Genomic DNA, 22,094 nt, shown 5'->3' with positions numbered 1-22,094 from the left:
TGACACGTGTTTTAGGTTTTCATGGAGCCCCTTTTTCAATGCAGAAAAATGACATTTGGATGTAAAGCGGATGACTTTACATCCAAAAGCTTACTTTCCTGCATTGAAAAGGGGGTTTCTCGAAACACCAAAACACATACCTGCAATAATCTGCAAAATTTTGCGGTTTAACATTGTTATTACTTTTCTGCATAAAGGTATTTCTTATTATTGAGTCATGTTCTATCCTTTTTTATTATATATTTAAATGTGCACACTTTTTTTGTTTTTACAAATTTTCAATATTATGATACGTCGAAGAAACACGCCAAAGGAAGCAAAAGAGTAAGAACGCAACGAGGTTTGGCTGAATTTGTTTTAAAAGTAATTGTTTATTGCGTTCAATCCGTTGAGAATAATGTTCTGAAATTTCGCTGCATTTTTATTCGTGGTTTGAAACTTGTAAGAATCATTTCTTTCTCTAATTATTGTGCAATATCGAAGGAGCAATAAATCTCTGAATGCACAGCGTAAACGAAAAAAGCTTAAAGAAAATACCGGAGCAGTATACAGGACTTGAAGGAGCAAGAATCGAATGTGCAATCTTAGTGTGGTAAACAGTTGATTTATTCACAAGGTCAAAAGGGAATCCGCGGAAATTGGCCATTGGCCGCTATTTATCGGATAATTTGCGATTGATTTCGTTTTGCGTCTAACATCCACCAAATGATTTGCATTAGAAAGAAATGAGCTGCAAGAGAATAGAATCAATAACTGTTTCAATGTGCATAACATTAATACTTATCTGAATGGATAATGTTTTGAATTACAATACTCGTTGTTATTTCCTTTGTCCTTGAATTACATAGTCACAATTCAAAAGTGATAATAATTAATCGAAATTCTGTACTTCAACAGTACTCCTCATTTCTCTCATTTTGGTCAGTTTAGATAGATTAAGATATTTCTAGGTGATTAGAAAGTCAAATTCATTGGACAAAGTACGAAGACTAAATCTATTTTTTCAGGAAGACAAATTTCCTAGATTTCATACACGTTACAGAGGGTAGGGTTACTTGGGAGGTCACTGTGACCTCCCAAATTATTATTATTATTTTTTCATCTTTTGCCTAGCGATCCGCCAAGGTAGTACCGCCATATATTGCATTATATTTGATGCCTAATGTATGTCTCATTAGATGTAGTTATGTGCACATGCTCATATTTTATAGTTAGGCGAAACTTGGAGTTTCGTTCGCTAAATTAAGAATTCCTCCCTCGCAAATATTTAAGTTCGAGATACCCAAGTGAGCATATGGGTGATTTAACTGAGCTGCCTTGAATAGAGATTTCACTGAAATAAGAGAGCATCAACAGAAACAAGAGAGAGATCCAAAGACCTGATATATATAGACGGAGCTGCCGTGGGTCTCTTCCAGTTTCTTATTTAGAAAATTTCTTTTTCAACTAATCTAAAGTTTAATGACGAGTTATTCTTAAAAACTCTTGTTCAGACACTAAGGAGAAAAAATGCATTCTAAGCCAAACATATCGCCAAAGATTCAAATTAAAGAACTGTTTAATGGTACAATTTACTAACAGCTGTGATTTTCTCATTTCGAACACGAATAAGGTAGATAACGAAACTTTATCACGCAAAAGTTTGTTCTCGCACTGTTAAGAGTATTTTACCAGACTTAACTAAAATGGATTCTGTTCAGGCGTTGTGTGTTTTTATTTCTCTTTTAAGCCTATCATGTGAGTATATTTTAAGTATTTATTTGTTTGTTTATTTTTCATGTCATGAAGTTCATTACATATATAAAGAAGTATAAAGTAGTTGAATGCTTATAAAAGAAAGAAAAAGCTTTTGTAAAAATCGTTTGGTAAAGTAAAAATTAAAAGCAAAATTTAATTTTAAGTGTAACTAATTTTATATATATATATATATATATATATATATATATATATATATATATATATATATATATATATATATATATCCTATAGCAATATATCTGTGGTGCAAACAAAATTCACACATTTTTAAAAAAATATATATTGATGGAGGAAAAATTTTTAAACTCAGTTTTCGTGATCCTAAAGTTAGAAACAAAAAAGAAAAGTTTAACACAGCAACGCATAAATTAAAAAATATATTAAAAATTACTTTAGTTTTATTTTAAACATTGCAATATGAGATGTATACAATACTTTTCTAGCTAAAATGATGTTTCGGACATCTTACCGAAGATGTTATCTGATAGAAAAATAGCATAGGATAGATCAGAAAAGACAAACTAATAAAACAATATTGTAATTATTTCAAGATTTTTATGTGTAATCAAACAAAACAGTTAGGAAATATTTCTTGCAGAGCAGAACAACTGCAAGATAGCTGATGGTAGGTTGTAAATAATTGATTCTGCATCTAATAAAAAAATGAAATAACAAAAGACAATCTGAAATCGGAACAAAAATTATTTTTTAATTCTATTATTCAAAGAATTCTGTTATTTTCTGTATGATTAATGAAATTGGAAAAATTGATATAAAAAGAAAAATATAAAAAGTAAAGAAATAATGAAACTTTATGTTAAAAAAAAGGTAGCGCACAAAAAGTAAAACATTACTTGCGACTTAAGTTCGCTAGATTTAGTTCAATCCTTTTTTTTATCTCATTGAAATCAAAGATAATCATGAAATAAAATCTTGAAATAGCCTTTCTTCGTTCAAAACAACACGTATTCTGCACAGAGAATGAAGTAGTAATGAGGCTACTAAGTTAAAACATCTATATTAAAATAAATGTGCTTCGGCTAAAAGAAAAAAAAGAAAAGAAAAGAAACACATCCCACACGAATTGTCCAGTTTTTGTGTTAATTATTCAACTGAATTAATGCTAAAGTTATTTGAAAACATACATTTCCATTTAATACTCATCGGCTTACAACTCAATGTTAATAAAAATTATTATTATTTGTTCAGAAAAAATATACTTTTCAGAGTTGGTTGCGTGGGGTAGTGGTTAAACACTTGGCGCGTACGCCCATGGTTGCAGGTTCTGAACCCGCGATCCTAGTCAGTCGGTGGATTTTTGAGACGCAAAAAACCGTCAGCGCTCATGCCACTTGATTGACTGCCTATTTGGCTCAGTAGCTCTCGCTAAAATTAAAACTCTAGTGTAGTTTCGCTTTGAAGAGAGGCGAGGTGCTTCCATCTGGTGGGAAACTGGAAGTTAAAAGTCTGTGCCATTGATATCCGTGCCTTAATGGTGGTGCATAAAAGATCGGGTACCATATCGCGGGATCGTACTGATGGAGTACGATTCTGCCTGCAAAAGGACTGCCTAAAGGCTAGAAATTGCCTGCAAAAGGCTAAGGCCACTCTTACGTAACCCCATTGGAAAGAGATAGAGAGAGAGAAAACATATATATATATATATATATATATATATATATATATAGTATATATAGTATAGTAGTATATATATATATATATATATATATATATATATATATATGCTTCTCGATTTTATTCATCTGAATAAGCATGTGGGCATTTTAAAAATGCAAAACGTACTTGAGTTATCTATCTTTCTTCTGATCGAATAAATCAATGTGATCTTCAAAACGAAATCTTTGCAGTTAGGCAACCATTAAAAAGCTTAAAGTATAAAAATGCAAAAATAGCAGTAAAGATTGCAGACACTAGGGTTTCGAGGTTGCAAAGAACCCCATTTACATCGTATATAAAAGCTACATGTCTATTATTTCCGAGACAATGCTTAAGTAAATGGGTAACTTCTAGTCCATTTCGTACGCAACTCGTCAGTAAAATACCTCGCTCTTCGGTACTGTGCCAGAAAGGCAACACAATTTTATACACTCTCAACTTTGGTCGATGGTTTCAAAATTTACTGTATTTCTTTCACAGACATACGTGCAAAAATGTCCGATGGTTACTTCATTTTTTTTCTCATAACACTAATATTCTTTCCTCAGGGGCTCGAAGCCTTCGAAATCCAATGGAGAATCCGGATCTGTACCAAGGAGATATACTTGAGTTGGACGATGCTACTGTAAGTATCACCAAGTTCCTTCAACTAGAAAGTACAGAACATTTCTAGGGCACTTAATTTTTGAACTTATGGCAAAACTTCAATAGAAGAACAGGGTGTATGGTAAAGGCACAAGATAGAAGAAAAAGTTTTGTATTACAAGAGAACATTTTGGTTTTTCATCAATCCCCTTTGAATGGCATAGATTTTGTTTAGCATTCATTTATTCACAAAAAAATAAGGAAAAAAGTGTCACTGTACATCCTCTTTTTCGTGCTTAAAAAGCGAAATTATCATTTTCGTACACACATTAATATTCTCGCCCAGCGCAATCTGACTGAAAACCAAAGTGGCTCAATCAGCAAGCTTCAGACCGCGGATCGAGTCCCGGTCAAAACGTTTGAGGCACATTCACAACAAAATTTATATATATATAAAAATGGAGTTTGGTAAATTTGTTCCCTAAGATCTCAGAAACTACCCACTACCCGGCAGATTTGGCTGAAACTTTCACCGTTTGTTCAGTTTGGTACTGGGAAGGTTTATAGACCAGTTCGAAAAAAAATCCGATTGATAGTTCCCTTTTTATTCCAATTTTAGTCCCAATTTTCGCATAAATGCCCCAATATGGGGGTGGAAAAAAACGTGCACATATTAACATTATATGTCCAACGAAAGCGCCAATTTTTCTGCTGAAGATAGCATCTGTTCGAAGTTTCTAAGTTGTATAAAAAACGAGTTATGAGCTTTTTTGTTCCCTGTTCGAAGGCTTTCATCAACCCAAGTCATTAATTAGTGTGTCATCTCAACTCCCAAGAATTGTTGTATCTTACTAATATTATATATGCGAAAGTTTGTCCGTATGGATGTATGGATGGATGTATGGATGTTTGTTACTCTTTCACGCAAAAACTACTGAACGGATTTTGATGAAACTTTACAATAATATAGCTTATACATCAGAATAACACATAGGGTAGTTTTCGTCCCTTTATGGGGGGCAATACCCCCTTAGGGGGGCAATAAAACACAATTTTTGTATAAATTCTCTAATATTGGGATGAAAAAATACTTGCACATATTTACATTATATGTCCATCGAAAGCTCTGATTTTTCTGCTGAAGATGGCATCTGTTCGAAATTTCTAAGTAGAATAAAAAACGAGTTATGAGCTTTTTAGATCCATGTTCGAAGGCTTTCCTCAACTCAATACAGTATTTAGTGTATCATCTCAACTCCCTGTCGATAGCGACAATTGTTGTATTGTTGACTTTCTTTGCTTTTCGTGATTGTTCAAGGTGTTGAATACAAACTCAAATTCTAACAATGAGTTATTTTATCAGGACTGCATTACTTAATGCGTGGTGCTAGAATCCAAGAAGTTCACCTTTTCTTCATAAAAAAGACATTTATTTTGCTAAACTACCAGAAAACTACAGAGCCAAAAACATTTTGTGCATTACAGCACCATTTTTAAACTCCCACTGATTTTAATTTTATTTTTCAGTGTTCTCGTGCACACATCTATCATTCAATTGGACCTCTCTTCACTTCAGTTTCTAACATATCTCCCCCCTTTGAGACTCTGGGAAGGGTCTCAAACATGTAACACTCATTATTTAAAAGATCCAGTCTTTTTGGTACTTTCACACACCTTCCAGATCTGGTATATTTTTCCAGAACAATATCAGGATAACACTTTTTAACAGAAGTCTTCTGAACACCTTCCTTAGGATTTGATTCCATCACACTCATGGCTTTGTCGGAAATTGCAACCGCCTCATCATCAGTACGTATCTCCAATGGGTAAACACGTTCCACTGGACGAACAAAAATCCCATTTTGAGTTTTGAGCCTAACAGCGCGAACCCTTTTATCTCGTCCAGGAATCAATTCAATAATTTTCGCCAAAGGCCAAAACACGCGTTTTTTATTATCGTCGCCAATTAAAACAATTTCGCGGGTTGGCTTCTCATTGTGTTTTTGAATTAATTGGCCTAAATATTCTTTTCTGAAACGCTGTCTTAAATCATTGAACAGCTTATATCTATATCTTATTCTCCTTCTTAGACTTTGCACATCCACATGATCAATATCTGTAACATCAGACCTACGGTTTTCAATAAGGAACATTGCAGGTGTGAGAGGAATCAACTCCTGAGGGTTTTCCGACACATATGTTAGAGGCCTTGAATTAATGACTAATTCACAATCACATATTAATGTGTTCAGCTCATCATGATTCAATACTGATTTGCCAAGAGTTCGTTTTAGTAAGTCTTTAACAACACGAACCAACCTCTCCCACCAGCCTCCCCACCATGCGGCGGTGGGGGGGATAAATTTCCAGAAAATCTTTGGTGTAGAAGTTTCCCTTAAAATTTTAGCCCAATCTAGCTTCGAAAATTCATTATGTGTACCCCTAAAGTTAGTCCCATTGTCCGAATAAATAGTGCTAGGTCTTCCGCGTCTAGCTATAAAACGCCTAAGTGCTAACAAAAAAGCATCAGAAGATAAAGAACCCACTAACTCTAGGTGAATTGCGCGATATACTGCACAAGTAAACAAGGCGATCCAAACCTTTTCACCGGATTTCAGGAAAAGTGGTCCGGCTAAATCAATTCCAACCACTTCGAACGCAACTGAATCTGCCACACGGTCTGGTGGTAAAGGTGGTGGTTCGCTCATTAAAGACTTCGTTTTAAAACGTTTACATTTTACACAATCATTCAAAACATTTTTTACAGTTTTACGTGCCTTCAAAATCCAAAATTTTTCCCTCAGGATACATAACATCATTAGAACATCCGCATGACAATATTTTCGATGAATGGACTCAATCAAGAGTCTCGACAATTCACATTTATCTGGCAACAAAATAGGATTCAAAAACGACTTATTATCTTCTCTACAAGTGATCTTAGTAACAACTTTTAATATGCCGTCATGATCTTTAAAAACATGGATACCATTTAATACCTTTTCTTCTGAAAAGTAAAAGTTTTGCACTAAAAGAATTAAACATTTTTCAGAATTTTCAATTTCAGATATAGTTAGCTCAGAGTCTTTGCATTTATCAGCTTTTCTACAATTGTTTACAAATCTCAAAACCCATCCGAACACATTTATGAACTTCTCATAACTAAAAATCTTTATTGGAGGCCAAAACGGCGCGTCCTGGTTCAAATCAATAGTGGTAATTTTTATTCTCTTTCTTTCCACGTCGACTTCTTTGGGCTCACAATCTACTTCACTTGGTGGCCACTTTTCTGGTGCCAACTTCAACCAGGTCGGTCCTTCCCACCATTTGGAGTCAAGAAATTGTCTAGGACTGCATCCGCGTGACAATACATCAGCTATATTCATTTTCCCAGAAACATGTTTCCACAACTCAGGTTGAGTCAATTCCCTGATTTCTTTCACTCTATTACTAACAAAAACTGACCAATTTTCCTGACGTTTTATCCACCAAAGAGCAACACTTGAATCCGACCAAAGTGAGATTTTAAAATTCGGAAAATCGAGTGCTTTTAGTACAGAATTCAAAAGTCTAGCACCTATGCAGCAAGCCATGAGCTCTAACCGAGGAATACTCAGTGGTTTTAGTGGAGCTACTCTAGATTTAGCCCTAACCAGATATATTTTAACTTCATTTTCCACTATTGATCGAACGTAGACGCACGCCGCGTAAGCTCCTTTAGAAGCATCCACAAATACATGCAGTTCAGTTGTAGAATTGGTTATCATGTATCGTGGCAAAGTTACATTTTTTAGCAATGAAATTTCCTTAAACCATTTCAAAAATGTATTTACAATATCAGGGGGTAGTTCTAAATCCCAGGAATGTTTTAATTTCCAAGCATCTTGCAGTATCAGTTTAGGAAGCAATGTAGTAGGGCTTAATAAGCCGATGGGATCAAAAATCTTTTGCACTGTTGATAAAATTAAACGCTTTGTAATTTTTGTGTCACATGTCAATGCTTCTATATTTATATTACACCTTAGAGTGTCATTATCCAAATTCCATAAAATTCCTAATACAGACGTTTCCCCTGAATGTTTAGTAACATTTTCACAAACTACATTGCTTTCAAACCCTCGCAAGTTAAAACATCCCTTTGACATAATAAGTTGCGATTGTTCGATGAACTTTGCTTCTTCTTCGGTATTATGAACCCCTGTTACACAATTGTCCACAAAGAAAGAACATTTCAACTTCTGTGCAATCTCATTATATTCAGGAGGACTATTTTCCAAGAGATGAGCAATAGAAATATTCAACAAAAAAGGGCTCGACGTTACGCCGAACACGGCCCTGCAGTGCCTGTAAATCAGCGGACCTTCATCACAAGGATAAAAATATCGAAGAAAATCCCTGTGTTCAGGAGCAACAGATAACATCAAAAATGCCTTTTCAATGTCTGCACTTAGCCCTATGGGATACAACCTGAATCTATCAATAATATCTGGTATTAGTTCAATGAGGTTCATTCCTTTAAACAAGCATTCATTCAAAGAAGGCTTACCTCTCTGGGATGCTGAAGCATCAAAAACAGGCCGAACTTTTGTGGTCTTACTATCTTTTTTTATAACAGGTCTATGTGGTAGATAGTGGCACTTATTCTCTAATTCCGAATCTGGCACGCGCTCAATAATATTCAAGTTTTCCCATTCTTTGAATACATTTTGGTAATCCTCAAGAAAATTATTACATTTTGACTTACTAATCATTTTTTCGTGCCTTTTCCAGGCTAAATCCTTATTATCTGGTAAGCTCGAAAAATCATGCTTCCAAGGAAGCTCTACTTCATATCTTCCACAAGGAAGAATTTTCAATTTATCCTCAAATTCAGCTAAATGTTCTTCTATGCATGCTTTCTTATTAACATTGCAAGTGGGATCTGTTATTCCTATACTTTCAAGTTCCCACAATTCATTCAAAGGAATATTTTTAACATGCATCGATAATGCTTTGAAAACATTATCTTTCTCATTAGTGTTTTGCTTACCCATAACAGTCCACCCAAGCTTCATTTCTACGGCAGTAAGGCCGGAGTCTAAATCTACTGAACGTCCCGTCAGCAATTTTCCTAAAACATCTGCCCCTATTAAAAGATCAATTTCTTTCATTTTACAAAGGGAATCAGAAACTTCAATATTCTTTTTCTTTAATTCATTCAAAATATAAGGATTGCTAACTTTTGGTATAAAACTACAAATTTTCCTTTCAGAAAGAGCTTCAAAACTACAAGCAAAAGACCCTTTCAAACCCCTCACTTCAACAGTGAATATCTTATGCTGTTTTGGGTTCGTTTCCCTCCCCCCAAATAACGAGTGAATCACTGTTTCTTCACGAAGTGGAGTTGCTTTCAGCTCAGACAAAACTTTCTGACTTACATAACTACTTTGACTACCAGAATCTGCCAAAGCCCGAATTATTTTTTCTCGATTATTACACTTAATCCGAACACACAGAGTTTGCAAAAATACAGTTTGAGTTTTATCAAAGTTAGAGAGAGAATTTTCAGACTTAGAAACTACATCTTTAGACTCACAACTTTTGTCTTCTAGCTTTGGACACATTACACAAAAATGCGGTTCCCCACAACCATTGCATTTTAACTCTCTTTTTACATTACAATATTTACTAATATGATTTGAATTAAAACATATAAAACAAACGCCCTTTTTTAACAATATTTTTTGTTTTTCATTTACAGTCATCTTTTTTGCAATGAAACATCTTTTACTTGGATGACTTTTTCCACAAAAAATACAACTTTCAAATCGCTTACCCTTTTTCTCAGTACTTACTAACGCTGCAGCTGTCGCTACGTCGCTTTCCTTCTCAGTTGTGGGCTCTCGTTTGCGCAAATTTGAGTTCGTGCCGAAGCCAGTTCTTGCGAGGCGAACCATTTCTTCTCCATTGACTTCTTGGCGAAGAAAGTTCATTAACTGCTCTAAAGTGCGACAGTTCTTATCTTCGGTTAAATCATGGTTACGGCTTCTTTCCCACGTTACTAAAATTTCTTCCGGCAGACAGCTCTCAACCAAAGGTGTCAAGAAATCTCCATACTTCTCTTTGGTCCGTCCAAGAGTTTCCAACGCACGAAGTTTTCCTTCCAATTCGTCATAGAGGGATGGAAGATCAGCTTTCCCCCGTCCTGCGGCAGCATTTTTCATAACTAATCTCAATAAATCTCGAACATACACTTGCACCAGCAGATCATCACGGCCAAATCTTTCCTTTAACTGCTGTATTGCTCTACTATAATTTTCTCCGGTAGCAGGAAAACTCAGCACTAATCTTTCTGCCTTCGAACCAGGTTCCATCGATTGAATTAAATACTGCATTTTATCTTCATTATCAATGCCCTTGTCCTCATGGATTTTCTTGAACTGGCTCCAAAAATTTAAAAATTCTCTTGCTTCGCCGTTAAACTTTTTAAGTTCTATCGTCGGCAGCTTAAAGTTGCGCTTACTGATGTTACCATTACGCTGAACATTTTCAAATTTTAAATCAAGCAGAGAGCAAATTTGAATAAACTTGTCCCGATAATTTTCTGCTTCTTCACAATCTTCATAATAAGCCTCCTCGGCATTTTTATCTTTCAACAACAGCTCAGATATTATGCTCTGACAATCATCTAGCCGCTTGAATTTGTCAGAAATCTGATTTCTTAAAATTAAAAGTTCATCCGAACCAGTAATTTCCTTCAAAAGTTCAGCTTCAATTTTTTTCATACTGAGGGTAAAAGACGCCCTCAGTCCTTTTCTCTGAGCTTTCAATGTAGTTAAATCCATCTTCTTATACAAGTTCCAAGCACCTGTCCTGTCACGGACGCCAAAATTATGTTGAATACAAACTCAAATTCTAACAATGAGTTATTTTATCAGGACTGCATTACTTAATGCGTGGTGCTAGAATCCAAGAAGTTCACCTTTTCTTCATAAAAAAGACATTTATTTTGCTAAACTACCAGAAAACTACAGAGCCAAAAACATTTTGTGCATTACAGCACCATTTTTAAACTCCCACTGATTTTAATTTTATTTTTCAGTGTTCTCGTGCACACATCTATCATTCAATTGGACCTCTCTTCACTTCAGTTTCTAACACAAGGCTTTTCTCAAGTCAAATCTTGAAGTAAGATTTTTGCACAAGATTGGCAAATAATACATGATTTGGCTGATGATTTTCCATTTAAACGGAACTTTAATGTAATTAATGGTTTTTATTATTATTTATGCTAATTGAACACTTACTCATTATCCAAACAACCAGCAGATCGCCAAAATTTTTGCAGAAAGATTTCCGTAGCTGATGCATTTGGCAGTTTTTTCAACGTTGCTGTTTTTGAAGCCGAAGACTACGTCATAATGTTTCTCAGCTTTCACCATGTAAACAAAATATCGCCAATCAAAGAATTTTCAAAAGACTTTTTTTACTGTGTTAAATAATCCAGCAACTAAATTAGGCAAATCCATAAACAGCACAAAAACTTCCATTAATTTTCCTTTTTGCACAATTTCAAACAATCACCAAATTTTATTACTTATTTTGGTAACATTTCGGATGAAACTGTTTAGCGCCATTTTATGGTGACCAAAAATATCTCAGCATCTGGCGACGATATCTCTGTAACGAAAATTAATATTATATCGTTTTACAAAGTAAGGAAAGAATGGGGGAGCATCGAAGGTACCCCGAAACGACTTTCGCAAATTCGGTAAAATCGCACCAAGAGCCACAATGATTGAAATTTCCCGAAATAACTAAAGCAAGTATAAGGGGATTACGAGCGCAGCTACTTTTTTTTAATCACTTCGTACTTAATTAGCCATACAGAGAAGGTTTTAGACTCCATGTTAAAAAAAAAAAAAAAAGTATCAACAGATTAATCTTTTTAAACATGAGAAGATTAATTTCATGTTTTTTAAATTTGTATATGCTTAAATATAGTGCTTTCGTTTCTAAATCAATACTACTTTGTTCTTTATACTTATTGCTATTTTAGTTTTATGGGTAAGGAAGAAACTCGATTTTTAATCACGTCAAAAAGATGTGTTTTAAATTTTTTTACTTAAAACAAAAAACAAAAGCAAGTAACGATTTTTTCTAATAATTATTACTGACCCAGGCAACGCCGGGTATTTTTGCTAGTTGTTGAATATTTTTGCGTTTCGTCTGACTTTTTGAGGCTTTTCTCAAGTCAAATCTCAAAGTAACGTTTTTCCACAAGATTGGCTAAAAATAAATGGATTTGGCTGATCATTTTACTTTTAAACGGAACTTATTTAATTAATGGTTTATTTTTATTATTTATGCTGATTGGACACTTGCTCACTATATCCAACCAACCAGCAGAAATATCGCCAGAATTTTTTCAGAAAGATTTCAGTAGCTGATGCATTTGGCAGTTTTTCCACTGTCGCTGTTTTTGAGCCCAAAGACTACGTAATAATGTTTCTCAGCTTTCTTCTCAGCTTTCACCATATAAACAAACTATCGCCAATCAAAGATACTTAAAAAAAAAAAAAAATACTGTGTAAAATAATTCAACAACTAAATTAGGCAAATCCATAAACCGCACAAAAACTTCCATTAATTTTTCTTTTTGCACAATTTCAAACAATCGCCAAATTTTATTACTTATTTTGGAAACATTTCGGATGAAACCGTTTAGCGTCATTTTATTTTGACCAAAAGTATCTCAGCATCTGGCAACGATATTTCTATAATAAAAATTAGTAAGGAGGGGGAGTATTATCGAAAGTGTCCCAAAATGATTCTCGCAAATTTGGTAAGATTTTAAACCGCACCAAGTGCCCGCAAAAATTGAAATTTTCCAAAATAACTAAAGCAAGTGTAAGGGGAACACGGGCGGCTACATTTTTTAAAACAGTTCGTACATCAATAGCCATACAGAGAAGGTTTTAGATTTATTTAAAAAAAAAGTAATAACATAAATCTTTTTAAACATGGAAAATTTAATTTCATATATCGGAAATTCTTCAAATTTGTATACGCTTAAATTTCGTGTTTTCGTTTCTAAATGAATACTACTTTGCTCTTTTTACTTACTGCTACTTTAGTTTTATGAGTAAGGAAGAAGCTAGATTTTAAATCACGTCAAAAAGGTGTGTTTTAAGTTCTTTCACTTAAAACAGAAAACAAATGCAAGTAACGATTGTTTCTCATAATTATTGCTGACCCAGGCAACGCCGGGTATTTTTGCTAGTTGTATATACAGTGGGATCAGCTTAATGGGACCACCGGCTAATCGGACTAGTCACTTATTCGAACCAAAACTTAAAGAACCAAAGCAAATCTCATTACACAAGCTTAATATTATTCGCGACTTGAGACCAAAAGTCCGTTTAATCGGACCAAGAAATACAAGAACAAATTAAAAAAAAGGAAAAAGAAATCACCCGCTTGAAACGAGTTTTAAGTGGATCAAGTATTTAATAGTTAGTGAGAAAAAAAATCAATAACGGTTCCTTGTAACTTTCAATTAAATCAAGCAATATTTACAGAAAAAAAATGGTTAACGAAACTACCATTGCATGGCGACACAGTTCCAGCAGAGATCAAAAATTCAAATTTCAACTTCAATAATGCTTTTTTTTTTCAAAAACAATTTTTAGTTGTAAAATACGTAATTTACATTTCATTGGAATTTTTAATGGACGATTTTAGTGCTTTTTAGCACTTATTTTTCACTCTCACATTTTTAGTTACTATGGTTATTGAATTCAATCGATTCTAACTAGAAGGAATCACGTTGTTGAATATGTGGAAAAAGATTATTCGCATTATTTTAATTTCTTTTTTAATGGAAAAATTTTGTAAGCAGCAATTTTTCTTTATATGCTCACCATACATGTGGAGCTCACAATAATCATAATGGCATTAAATGTTTTGTGTACAACATGTACGATCAAGCTACACAGGTCCTGTTCGCTTATTCGGACCAGCCGGTTTCTGGACCAAAATGGTCCCGTACCAATGTGGTCCTATTAACCGGAATCAACAGTATTTTAATGAAGAAATTAGATTATAAACAACGAGAACACAAAAAAAAAAAGAAAAAAAAAAAAAAACTCGAAATGCGTTGGTTATACACACGTATTTCAATGAATGCTCCGTTGATGACAAACAGCTGTACATAACTCAGTACACGCAACCACGGACAACAAGAGAAAAAGACAGCGAGAAGAGCGAATGTACGACTTTCCGTCACACACACACACACACACACACACACACACACACACACACACACACACACACACACACACACACACACACACACACAACTGCGTCAGTTCCGTCACACAAAAGTTTTCCGATCAAAATTTTAAAGCCCTCGCCAAAAAGTTTCACTTCGAAAGAAAAACTTTTTGTGTTAGTAAGATCTCGCCGGTTGAAATGTTCCACTGGCTATAATTCCATAGCCCATTGCTAGATAATTCTACAATTGACAGCGTATTGCAATTGCAGTCGTGTGTTTTCTGTTAAAGTTACCTAACCTTATGCTTTGATTTCAGCTGTCAAAACCATTTCAAGTAAATGGCATGATTTGATTTTCACGCTACAAGACTAATCTTCTCTCCATGCCAAAAGGATGGACCCTCCCCCCATATGGTATAACTTTCGGGTGAAAAGAATCCCATACAATTTTTCCAAAATAGTACGTGTCACTAATTGAAATTTTAAAACTTTTATTTTAAAAATAATATTTGTTTTACACTGATTCTGAAATTCTTTTATGCAAGGAAATTGAATCATAATTTCATCATAATAACAGAAAAGAAATCCACGAGTAAAAACATCTCTGTAGACCAAAGCAATCTATGGTTAAGTGGAAAATTGATTTATGTGTTTAAAAGGTCAAGTTCAAATTAAGAGTTATTAAAATTCAACTGCGTGACCTTTTGTGCGACAGAAAATGCTATAAATGACAATTAACGACATTTTTTCAAATAGCACTTAAACTAACACCGATCTGTACCTCCTCCCCCCCCCCCCTCCAAAAAAAAAGCATCTTTTGTAACATTTGAATGTAACTAAAAGGAGAAGTGCACAAGTAAACCCCACACAATCTCTACATGCGAAATTTCAGTCTTCTACGACTTACCGTTTCTGAGTTATGCGATATACATACGTACATTTGAACGCATTTCATACGCACGTGTGTCAACACAGAAAAGAAAAATAAAATACAACTAGAGGACCCGACAGACGTTGTTCTGTTCAAACTTTGTAAATTGAAAAGTTAAAAAATTTCAATAAACTATCAAGTGTTTGAACCGTTCTGTTGAAAAAAATAAGTAAAAAAAAAGGGTTTAAGCTGCTATGGTGTCAGAATGCGTATATTTATTGCAACTTGATTTATCTAATGCCCACTGAGCAGTTGTTTTGTTAACTATTTTTTCTCCCGAACTTGATGCTTTGTTCCTTCAGCCATACTCAAAGGATAAAAAGCGTCCTCAGATATTAAGTGTAAACATCTAACTACCCATCTAGAACAAACGGGAAATCCCGCTGCAACATCCCCCATATGAAAAAGAATAAAGCAATTGAAAGGATATCGTTTAGAAAAATGATAAAGGTAAAAGCAGTTCTCTGAATAAGCGAAAATCACTCATCCCTATCCCCCCCCTCCCGATGTAAAATAAACATTCTTCAACTAAAATGACTAAAAACTCTTTAAAAACGAAAAACAATTCTTTGCAATTTGAAATATTTCGCCAAATAAATAAAAAATACAATAAATTACATTACATTTTAAAGCTACTGTTAAACAAATGATCACGCAATTCTATTGTTTATAGCCAAAGTCGCCAAGCTACCACGTTACTGTAACCCAGCCGATCAGTGAACGAAGCCAACTCCGACCGATTAGCGGTCCGATCTTTTGAACGAAAACTTTTTAAACTTCATATATTGCCTAATTTGTTCTTTCAGCCAAAGATAAAGATCTTCCACTGCACTGATCATTTGCGTACAGAACTACCCTGTTGTAATTTATCTGGAAGAAAATAAAATTTGTTTCGTCTTTAAATTCCATCATCTTTTCTTTTAATAATGTACTGATTAGTTAGATAATCCTTAAAGCCATCTTGACATTGGTGCCAAAACTCAGATGGATTTGAGCCAAGAAACAAATGTTGCTGGGTAAGGTACATTCTGATCATTTGGTTAGGGAAACCTAAAGCACCGATTCTGGTCACATGGTTCAACTACAACGACAGAACACACGTTTTGCGCGAACCTTCCAGTAATTTACTTTAAAATATATCACATGACCTAAAATCGTTGCTTTCAGGAAATGAATGCATCACTCTCTCTCCCTACGTTTTATCTATTCTCAATTAACATATCACAGTAGGAAATTTCATTACAAAAAGCAGGCTGGCTTTCTTATTGTCCTTTGGCAACGGGTTAAATATTTATTTCAGTTCTCGCTCAACAATAGGTTAAAATAAATATTAATCATTTGGGAGATATAACCATCCAATGTTTAAATTAATTAATTAATTAACAAAAACGTTTCCGATTCGATCCATCGCGCTTCGAAACCATGCTTGCCACAACTTAATTACACACAACAAATTTGATCAAAATCGGTCCAGCCGTTTAAAAGTCTTATGGTGACAAACGTCCGCACAGAAGATTTTTATATATTAAGATACAACATTTATTAAAGAGTGAGTGAAATAGACATGACATTTAGGCTAAAATTTGAGAAAAAAAAATTTGCGACTACATCACTTCCTTTATTTTCTATATGGGGATAAAAATATTCGACACAATTTAGAGCTGAGTTTTGTTGAAAACTCATGTTAGAAAATCAATTTTGGTACACAAGAGATTATACTTAACGTTCAACGAATTTCATGTTATCGCTGCCAAAATGAAAACTGATGCAATTTTTCTCATTTGTAAATTATAAAAAAATTTTTAAAAACTTTTTTCTTTTAGGATAGGAATGCAGTGGTCAATAAGAGTCGCATTTGGCCCGGCGGAGTAATTCCCTATAAAATTGATCCAGGATTAAGTAAGATGCTTTGTTATTTCTATATATTTAAAAACAAATTCGTCAAAGAAATCGTGAAGTTATGTCTGTGGATGTCTTATGTCCAGGAGATCCCATATTATAAATACAGCCTTGAAATTTGGCACAAAATTACTTTGTACCCCAAAGGTTTGCGCCACGGAGATTTTTTTTTTTTTTTTTAATTTCGAATTTGTCCTTTTTTTTTTTGTAATTATTTTTTTAAGCTAAAATTTTTTATAAACTTTTCAATAAAAGGATAAAGAGTTCCCGCAGCCCTTAACTTTCTATGTCTTTTGAAAGAGCTCTTTTCTCTACATAAGATTAAGTTTGTTTCAATTTCTCAATGAATTAGAACAGAATACATAAGGTTTTAGATTTATCGAAAATCCTTGACTGAACTCAATTTAAGCACTGAACCAAGAAGTAAAACGTTACTGATTGCCATGATTTTGAAAACGATTCTTCAAAAGTCATGTGCACTCTTTTGTTTATACCCTTAGCACAAATATAGCTGCAAAATTTGGTACAAAATTAGTTCGGAAGCCTTCAGGTGTGCACTTAGGTTTTTTTTATTTTTTAAAAATATTATAGATAATTTTGTTTATGCGTATTTTAATTACGTTCTTTTTTCCTTCGACAGGGAACGGGATTTCCATATTGTTCTTTTTATAACGAACTTTTTAATCAAGTTCTCTCTCCTACGGGAGGTGGAGCTCTGATTTTCATTTTCTTCTAATCTTAACGCTAGTTTTAATCAACTCTCCCAAGCAGACGTTTTAAATCTTCGCGAAACAAAACTGCGAAGCAATCTTCGGAGGTTGTTGAGCGTTAGTGAGCAGGGACCGGAAGCCAATGGTGTTTAAAAAATGCATTTTGTTAGAGCTATACGTATTTTGTTAATTTTCATAATACATACTAGATTTTAACTTTTCAGAATAATTAAGAGAAGGCATAAAATACTGAAAAAATGTTAATCACTAATTTTTAATTGGTTTGTTTGTTTGTTTATATATATATATATATATATATATATATATATATATATATATATATATATATATATATATATATATATATATATATATATATATATATATATATGAAAAAGTGCGGTGGTAATGGTTATAAAAACTAGGACAGCTGATTTAGAGGGAAAATGAACGACTCCGACTCTTTTACTCCAAAATCAATCCAACTCCGACCCCACAGTCGTGATAAAAACATTATGACACAAGAAAAAGAAACCAAACAGTCTGACAGCTCATAGGAGAGAAAAACACTACGCTTGAAAGGGAGGGGGGGGGGGAAGTCAGTAATGTTAGTCTATGATACTCTTTCTATTTTACATAGATTTCTTGAAATCTGACATTGAAAAGGCTATGAACCACATCATGGAAAAGACATGTCTAAAGTTTCGACCATGGGATGAAGAAGAAAAGGGATATATACGGATATTCCCTGGTTTTGGGTAAGTTATTCATTGCTTATTATACCTCAAAGGTGTTTTTTTTTTTTTTTTTTTTTTTTCTTTTCTTTTTTTTTTTTTTTTTTTGTGTGTGTGTGTGTGAGAAAGCCATATTTTCCTCAATACTTCATCCAACTTCATAAGCAAGGCATCATTTTAAAAGTTTTTTTCACTGCTTTCTGCCGTAAATAAAGAGACAATTCACATTTTGTTTTCTTTTTATCGAGAAAATTGATTGTTTTGTTTTTTACTAAGCATTGCTTCAATGTATAGCTTCCAGGAACGGAGACGAATTGGCGCAGTTGGTTAGAGCGTCGTGCTAATAATTCGAAGGCAGGGCCGCCATTTAGGAGGGTCAGGAAGGGCAGTTGACTACCCACTGATTTTGCGAAAGAAATATATTTACATTTTAGTTGGCGTGGTTCTGGTTATTTTTCGGTGCAATTTGCATTGAATGTACTCCCTTTGACCCCCCCCCCCTCCCCCGGGAAATAATCGAAATGATGGACCCGTGTGAATGTCGTGTTTTTCAACCCAATGGCCCGAAAAAGTATCATTTCATTGATGAGGTATTTTCTTTAGCATAATTCTGATTCAAATTTGCATGATACACTACTCGACATTGAAAATGCAACGCCAAGAAGGAGTGGTCCAGACGGGATGAAATTTGGCAAAAATACAGAGACAACAAAGAACAATAAGTGATCTTTATTTCGAACAATGCAGGACTACTGCGAACGGCGATGTAAGAAAAAATACGTCAAAAAGAGTACGGATGGTGTACTGAGGAATGACAGTTTAAAAACAATTAATTTGTGCGCTCCAATTGTTGTGCGAAGTTTGAACAAATTTTTCCTTGTGTGTGTAGTTTTGAAAAACTTCAAAATGTCATGAAAATTCGATCCTTCCCAGAAACAAAGTCAAATTACTTGAAACATCGCCTTGAGTTGCATGGTATTTGTTCTAAGGCACTTTCTTACCGATTTCAACAAAACCAGTCTACTACTTCTTCACTAAACAGTCCACCTCATTATTGTTGACATTTGTCCTCGGAAGAATCCACTTAAAAACTGATTGACAACTAGAGACTGTGGGGTTGCTGATTTCAAGCATAGTCAAAACAAATTTTCTTCGTAGAACATAGTTGGTTGTTTACAATTCTGCAAGCCGTATACATATATAAAACAATTGATTTTTGTATTTTGCATTGTGCCAACAATACTGAAGTCCACTAGACCACTTTTCCTTTTTATACAAAGCTTAAGTTTTTTCGGCCCCCACAGAGGATTTTATTGCAAGAAAGACAATGAGTTTCGCTCTTTCTTTCTTATAAACATTTTTAAAAAACAGTATGGCACTCGTTTCAGTGTACAATCACAAGTTCTTCATAGAATTTCTTGAAATTTAACAGAACGAAAATTTTTCAAAATGCTAGTACCTTCATCTCAAATGATGTAAAATGAAATTTCTTGACCTCAATTATTTTTCTCCTTCCAGGTGCTATTCTTATTGGGGTAGGACGGGAAAAGTTCAGCCCGTATCGCTAGGCCAAGGATGTGAGCCCCTGGGCACCATAATTCACGAGTTGACTCACGCCATCGGTTTCGATCACGAACAAAACAGATCTGACAGAGACGATTATCTCATAATTTATTGGCAAAATATCTGGCCAGGTAGGTGAATTAGCAGAAAAAAATAATTCAGTAATGTATAATTTTATAGCGAAGAAGCAAAGTGAAGAAAAAAAATAAAATACGCCATATTCTCTAAAAGCCCGACATAACTTGAAATATATTCTCTTAAATGATTTGAGCAATCTGCTGCAAATCACCCACCCTTATATAAATTGCTTATCATTTGTTACATTTTTGAATTTGTAAAACATGCGTAGAAGTAAGAATCCTGATTGTAGGAACTTTTATTGACATCCTATCTTCAGAATGTAGGCAATGAGCCATGGGGTCCTCAGAATTTTAACAAACGGGAGTTGCCGGAAAATTTTAAATTCTTTTCAAGTTATGAGTATGAAAGCTTATGGATTGAAGAAGCGAATTTCCATTTGCAGAAAAACTTCATTTTAATAGTTCTTCTATTAGAAGAAACAGAAAACTCCTTCTGAAAAACTTCTAAAATTTAGGAACTTTTTAAAAATTTTATACATTTTCTGATTAACAGAGCTAAAAAAAATCAAAAATATCTTAAATCTGTAGTTCTTTTCTTTTCCTTGAATTAAATTCCGTAGCACTTGGGGTTATGTTTATTTTTTAATTAAATGCTTAAAAATTTGAAACAATGTTAAAGATACCAGTTTTTGAAAAGGAAAGAATAACTGCTACTATAAAGAGCTGTCAAAGATCTCCCTCCCCCTAAATCTTGAGTTCTTGTGATTTTGTTTCAAGTTCTTGGATTTTGGGTTATTGATGAAAAAGATACATTCCTTGAGAATTTCAACGATAAAACATATTTTCACCAAAAATTTTTTTTTTTTTGGCTGAGATCCAGAATAATATTTTTTTTTTTGCATACGCTGTGACCATTGATAAAGATTGCGTTGGGAAGAAAAGTAAATCCCCCCCCCCCCCCCGATGTAATTTCTATCTTTATGTGGCAAATGTTTCCACCTGTCTTCACCTTTTTTTTTTTTTCTTTTTGCAGCAGCAGAAGTCGTGTCTTAAGAAATTGTTCCAAAGAAATAATAATTGAGGAATCAATTTTACTACATATTTTCTACTTTATCACTTTGGGGAATTATTCTCGACTAGCTACGACAGTAACAATTTCAACAAAGTGAATAAATTTTAAGAATTATTGATCTTGAGTTTTGCGAAAATTTTTATTGGCAGTGCAGCTACTATGACGAGGTCAGGTTGCTTTCTTCGCACGGACACTACATTGGCAGAGAAAACTCTTTTACAGAATTTATCCATACCTACAAGTCGCTGATTTGCTCGGCATTGCACCATTTTTATGTGTAACGAATGCATCCGAAGAGATGAATTTTTTGCATAAATAAAACACTCAAAACCGAACACCACTTTTTTTTTTTTTGGAACGTATTCATATGATTTCTATTTCACAGGGGTCAACCTCTTCCATGTGAATTTAACTAAATATTCGGTATAACATGGTATTCGGTACATCTCTATTAATTTGGACAAGGGCGTATTTTCGAGACAAAATAGTTCAATAACATTGCATTTTTTAAAAAATATAAATGCTATAATTTAATTTCCATTATGTTTTCAACAGATGCTCTGGACCAGTTTGATAAACACAAACCTGAAGCTAACTGGCTGATCAATGAATTTGATTTCGACTCGATCATGTTATACGGTGAAAAAACTTTTTCAAAGGATGGATGGTCTCACACAATGAGAGCTAAGAAAAAGGGCATCAGATTTGTAGACGTGATCAAGAAAGGCAAACTGAGTACAAGCGATATTTATAGAATCAACAAACTGTATGAATGTGACAAGAGAATGATGAGATGATTAGATGTGGTAATATCTCCAGCACAAAAAT

The 22,094-nt window shown here is 34.0% G+C and overlaps 1 protein-coding gene across 1 annotated transcript; it reads left to right on the top strand.

The window, feature by feature from the left end:
- Positions 1–1,659: 1,659 nt before the first annotated feature.
- Positions 1,660–22,087, top strand: LOC129221130 (astacin-like metalloprotease toxin 5). The gene is made up of 6 exons (XM_054855575.1): positions 1,660–1,737; positions 3,984–4,060; positions 17,032–17,107; positions 18,458–18,575; positions 20,070–20,245; positions 21,822–22,087. The coding sequence occupies exons 1-6, from the start codon at positions 1,686–1,688 to the stop codon at positions 22,061–22,063; spliced, it is 741 nt and encodes a 246-aa protein (XP_054711550.1). The 5' UTR covers positions 1,660–1,685; the 3' UTR covers positions 22,064–22,087.
- Positions 22,088–22,094: the final 7 nt, after the last annotated feature.

Source organism: Uloborus diversus, chromosome 4 (assembly GCF_026930045.1).
Source record: "Uloborus diversus isolate 005 chromosome 4, Udiv.v.3.1, whole genome shotgun sequence".
In the NCBI taxonomy this organism is placed as follows: Eukaryota; Metazoa; Arthropoda; class Arachnida; order Araneae; family Uloboridae; genus Uloborus; species Uloborus diversus.
This window is presented reverse-complemented; position numbering and strand designations above follow the sequence as displayed.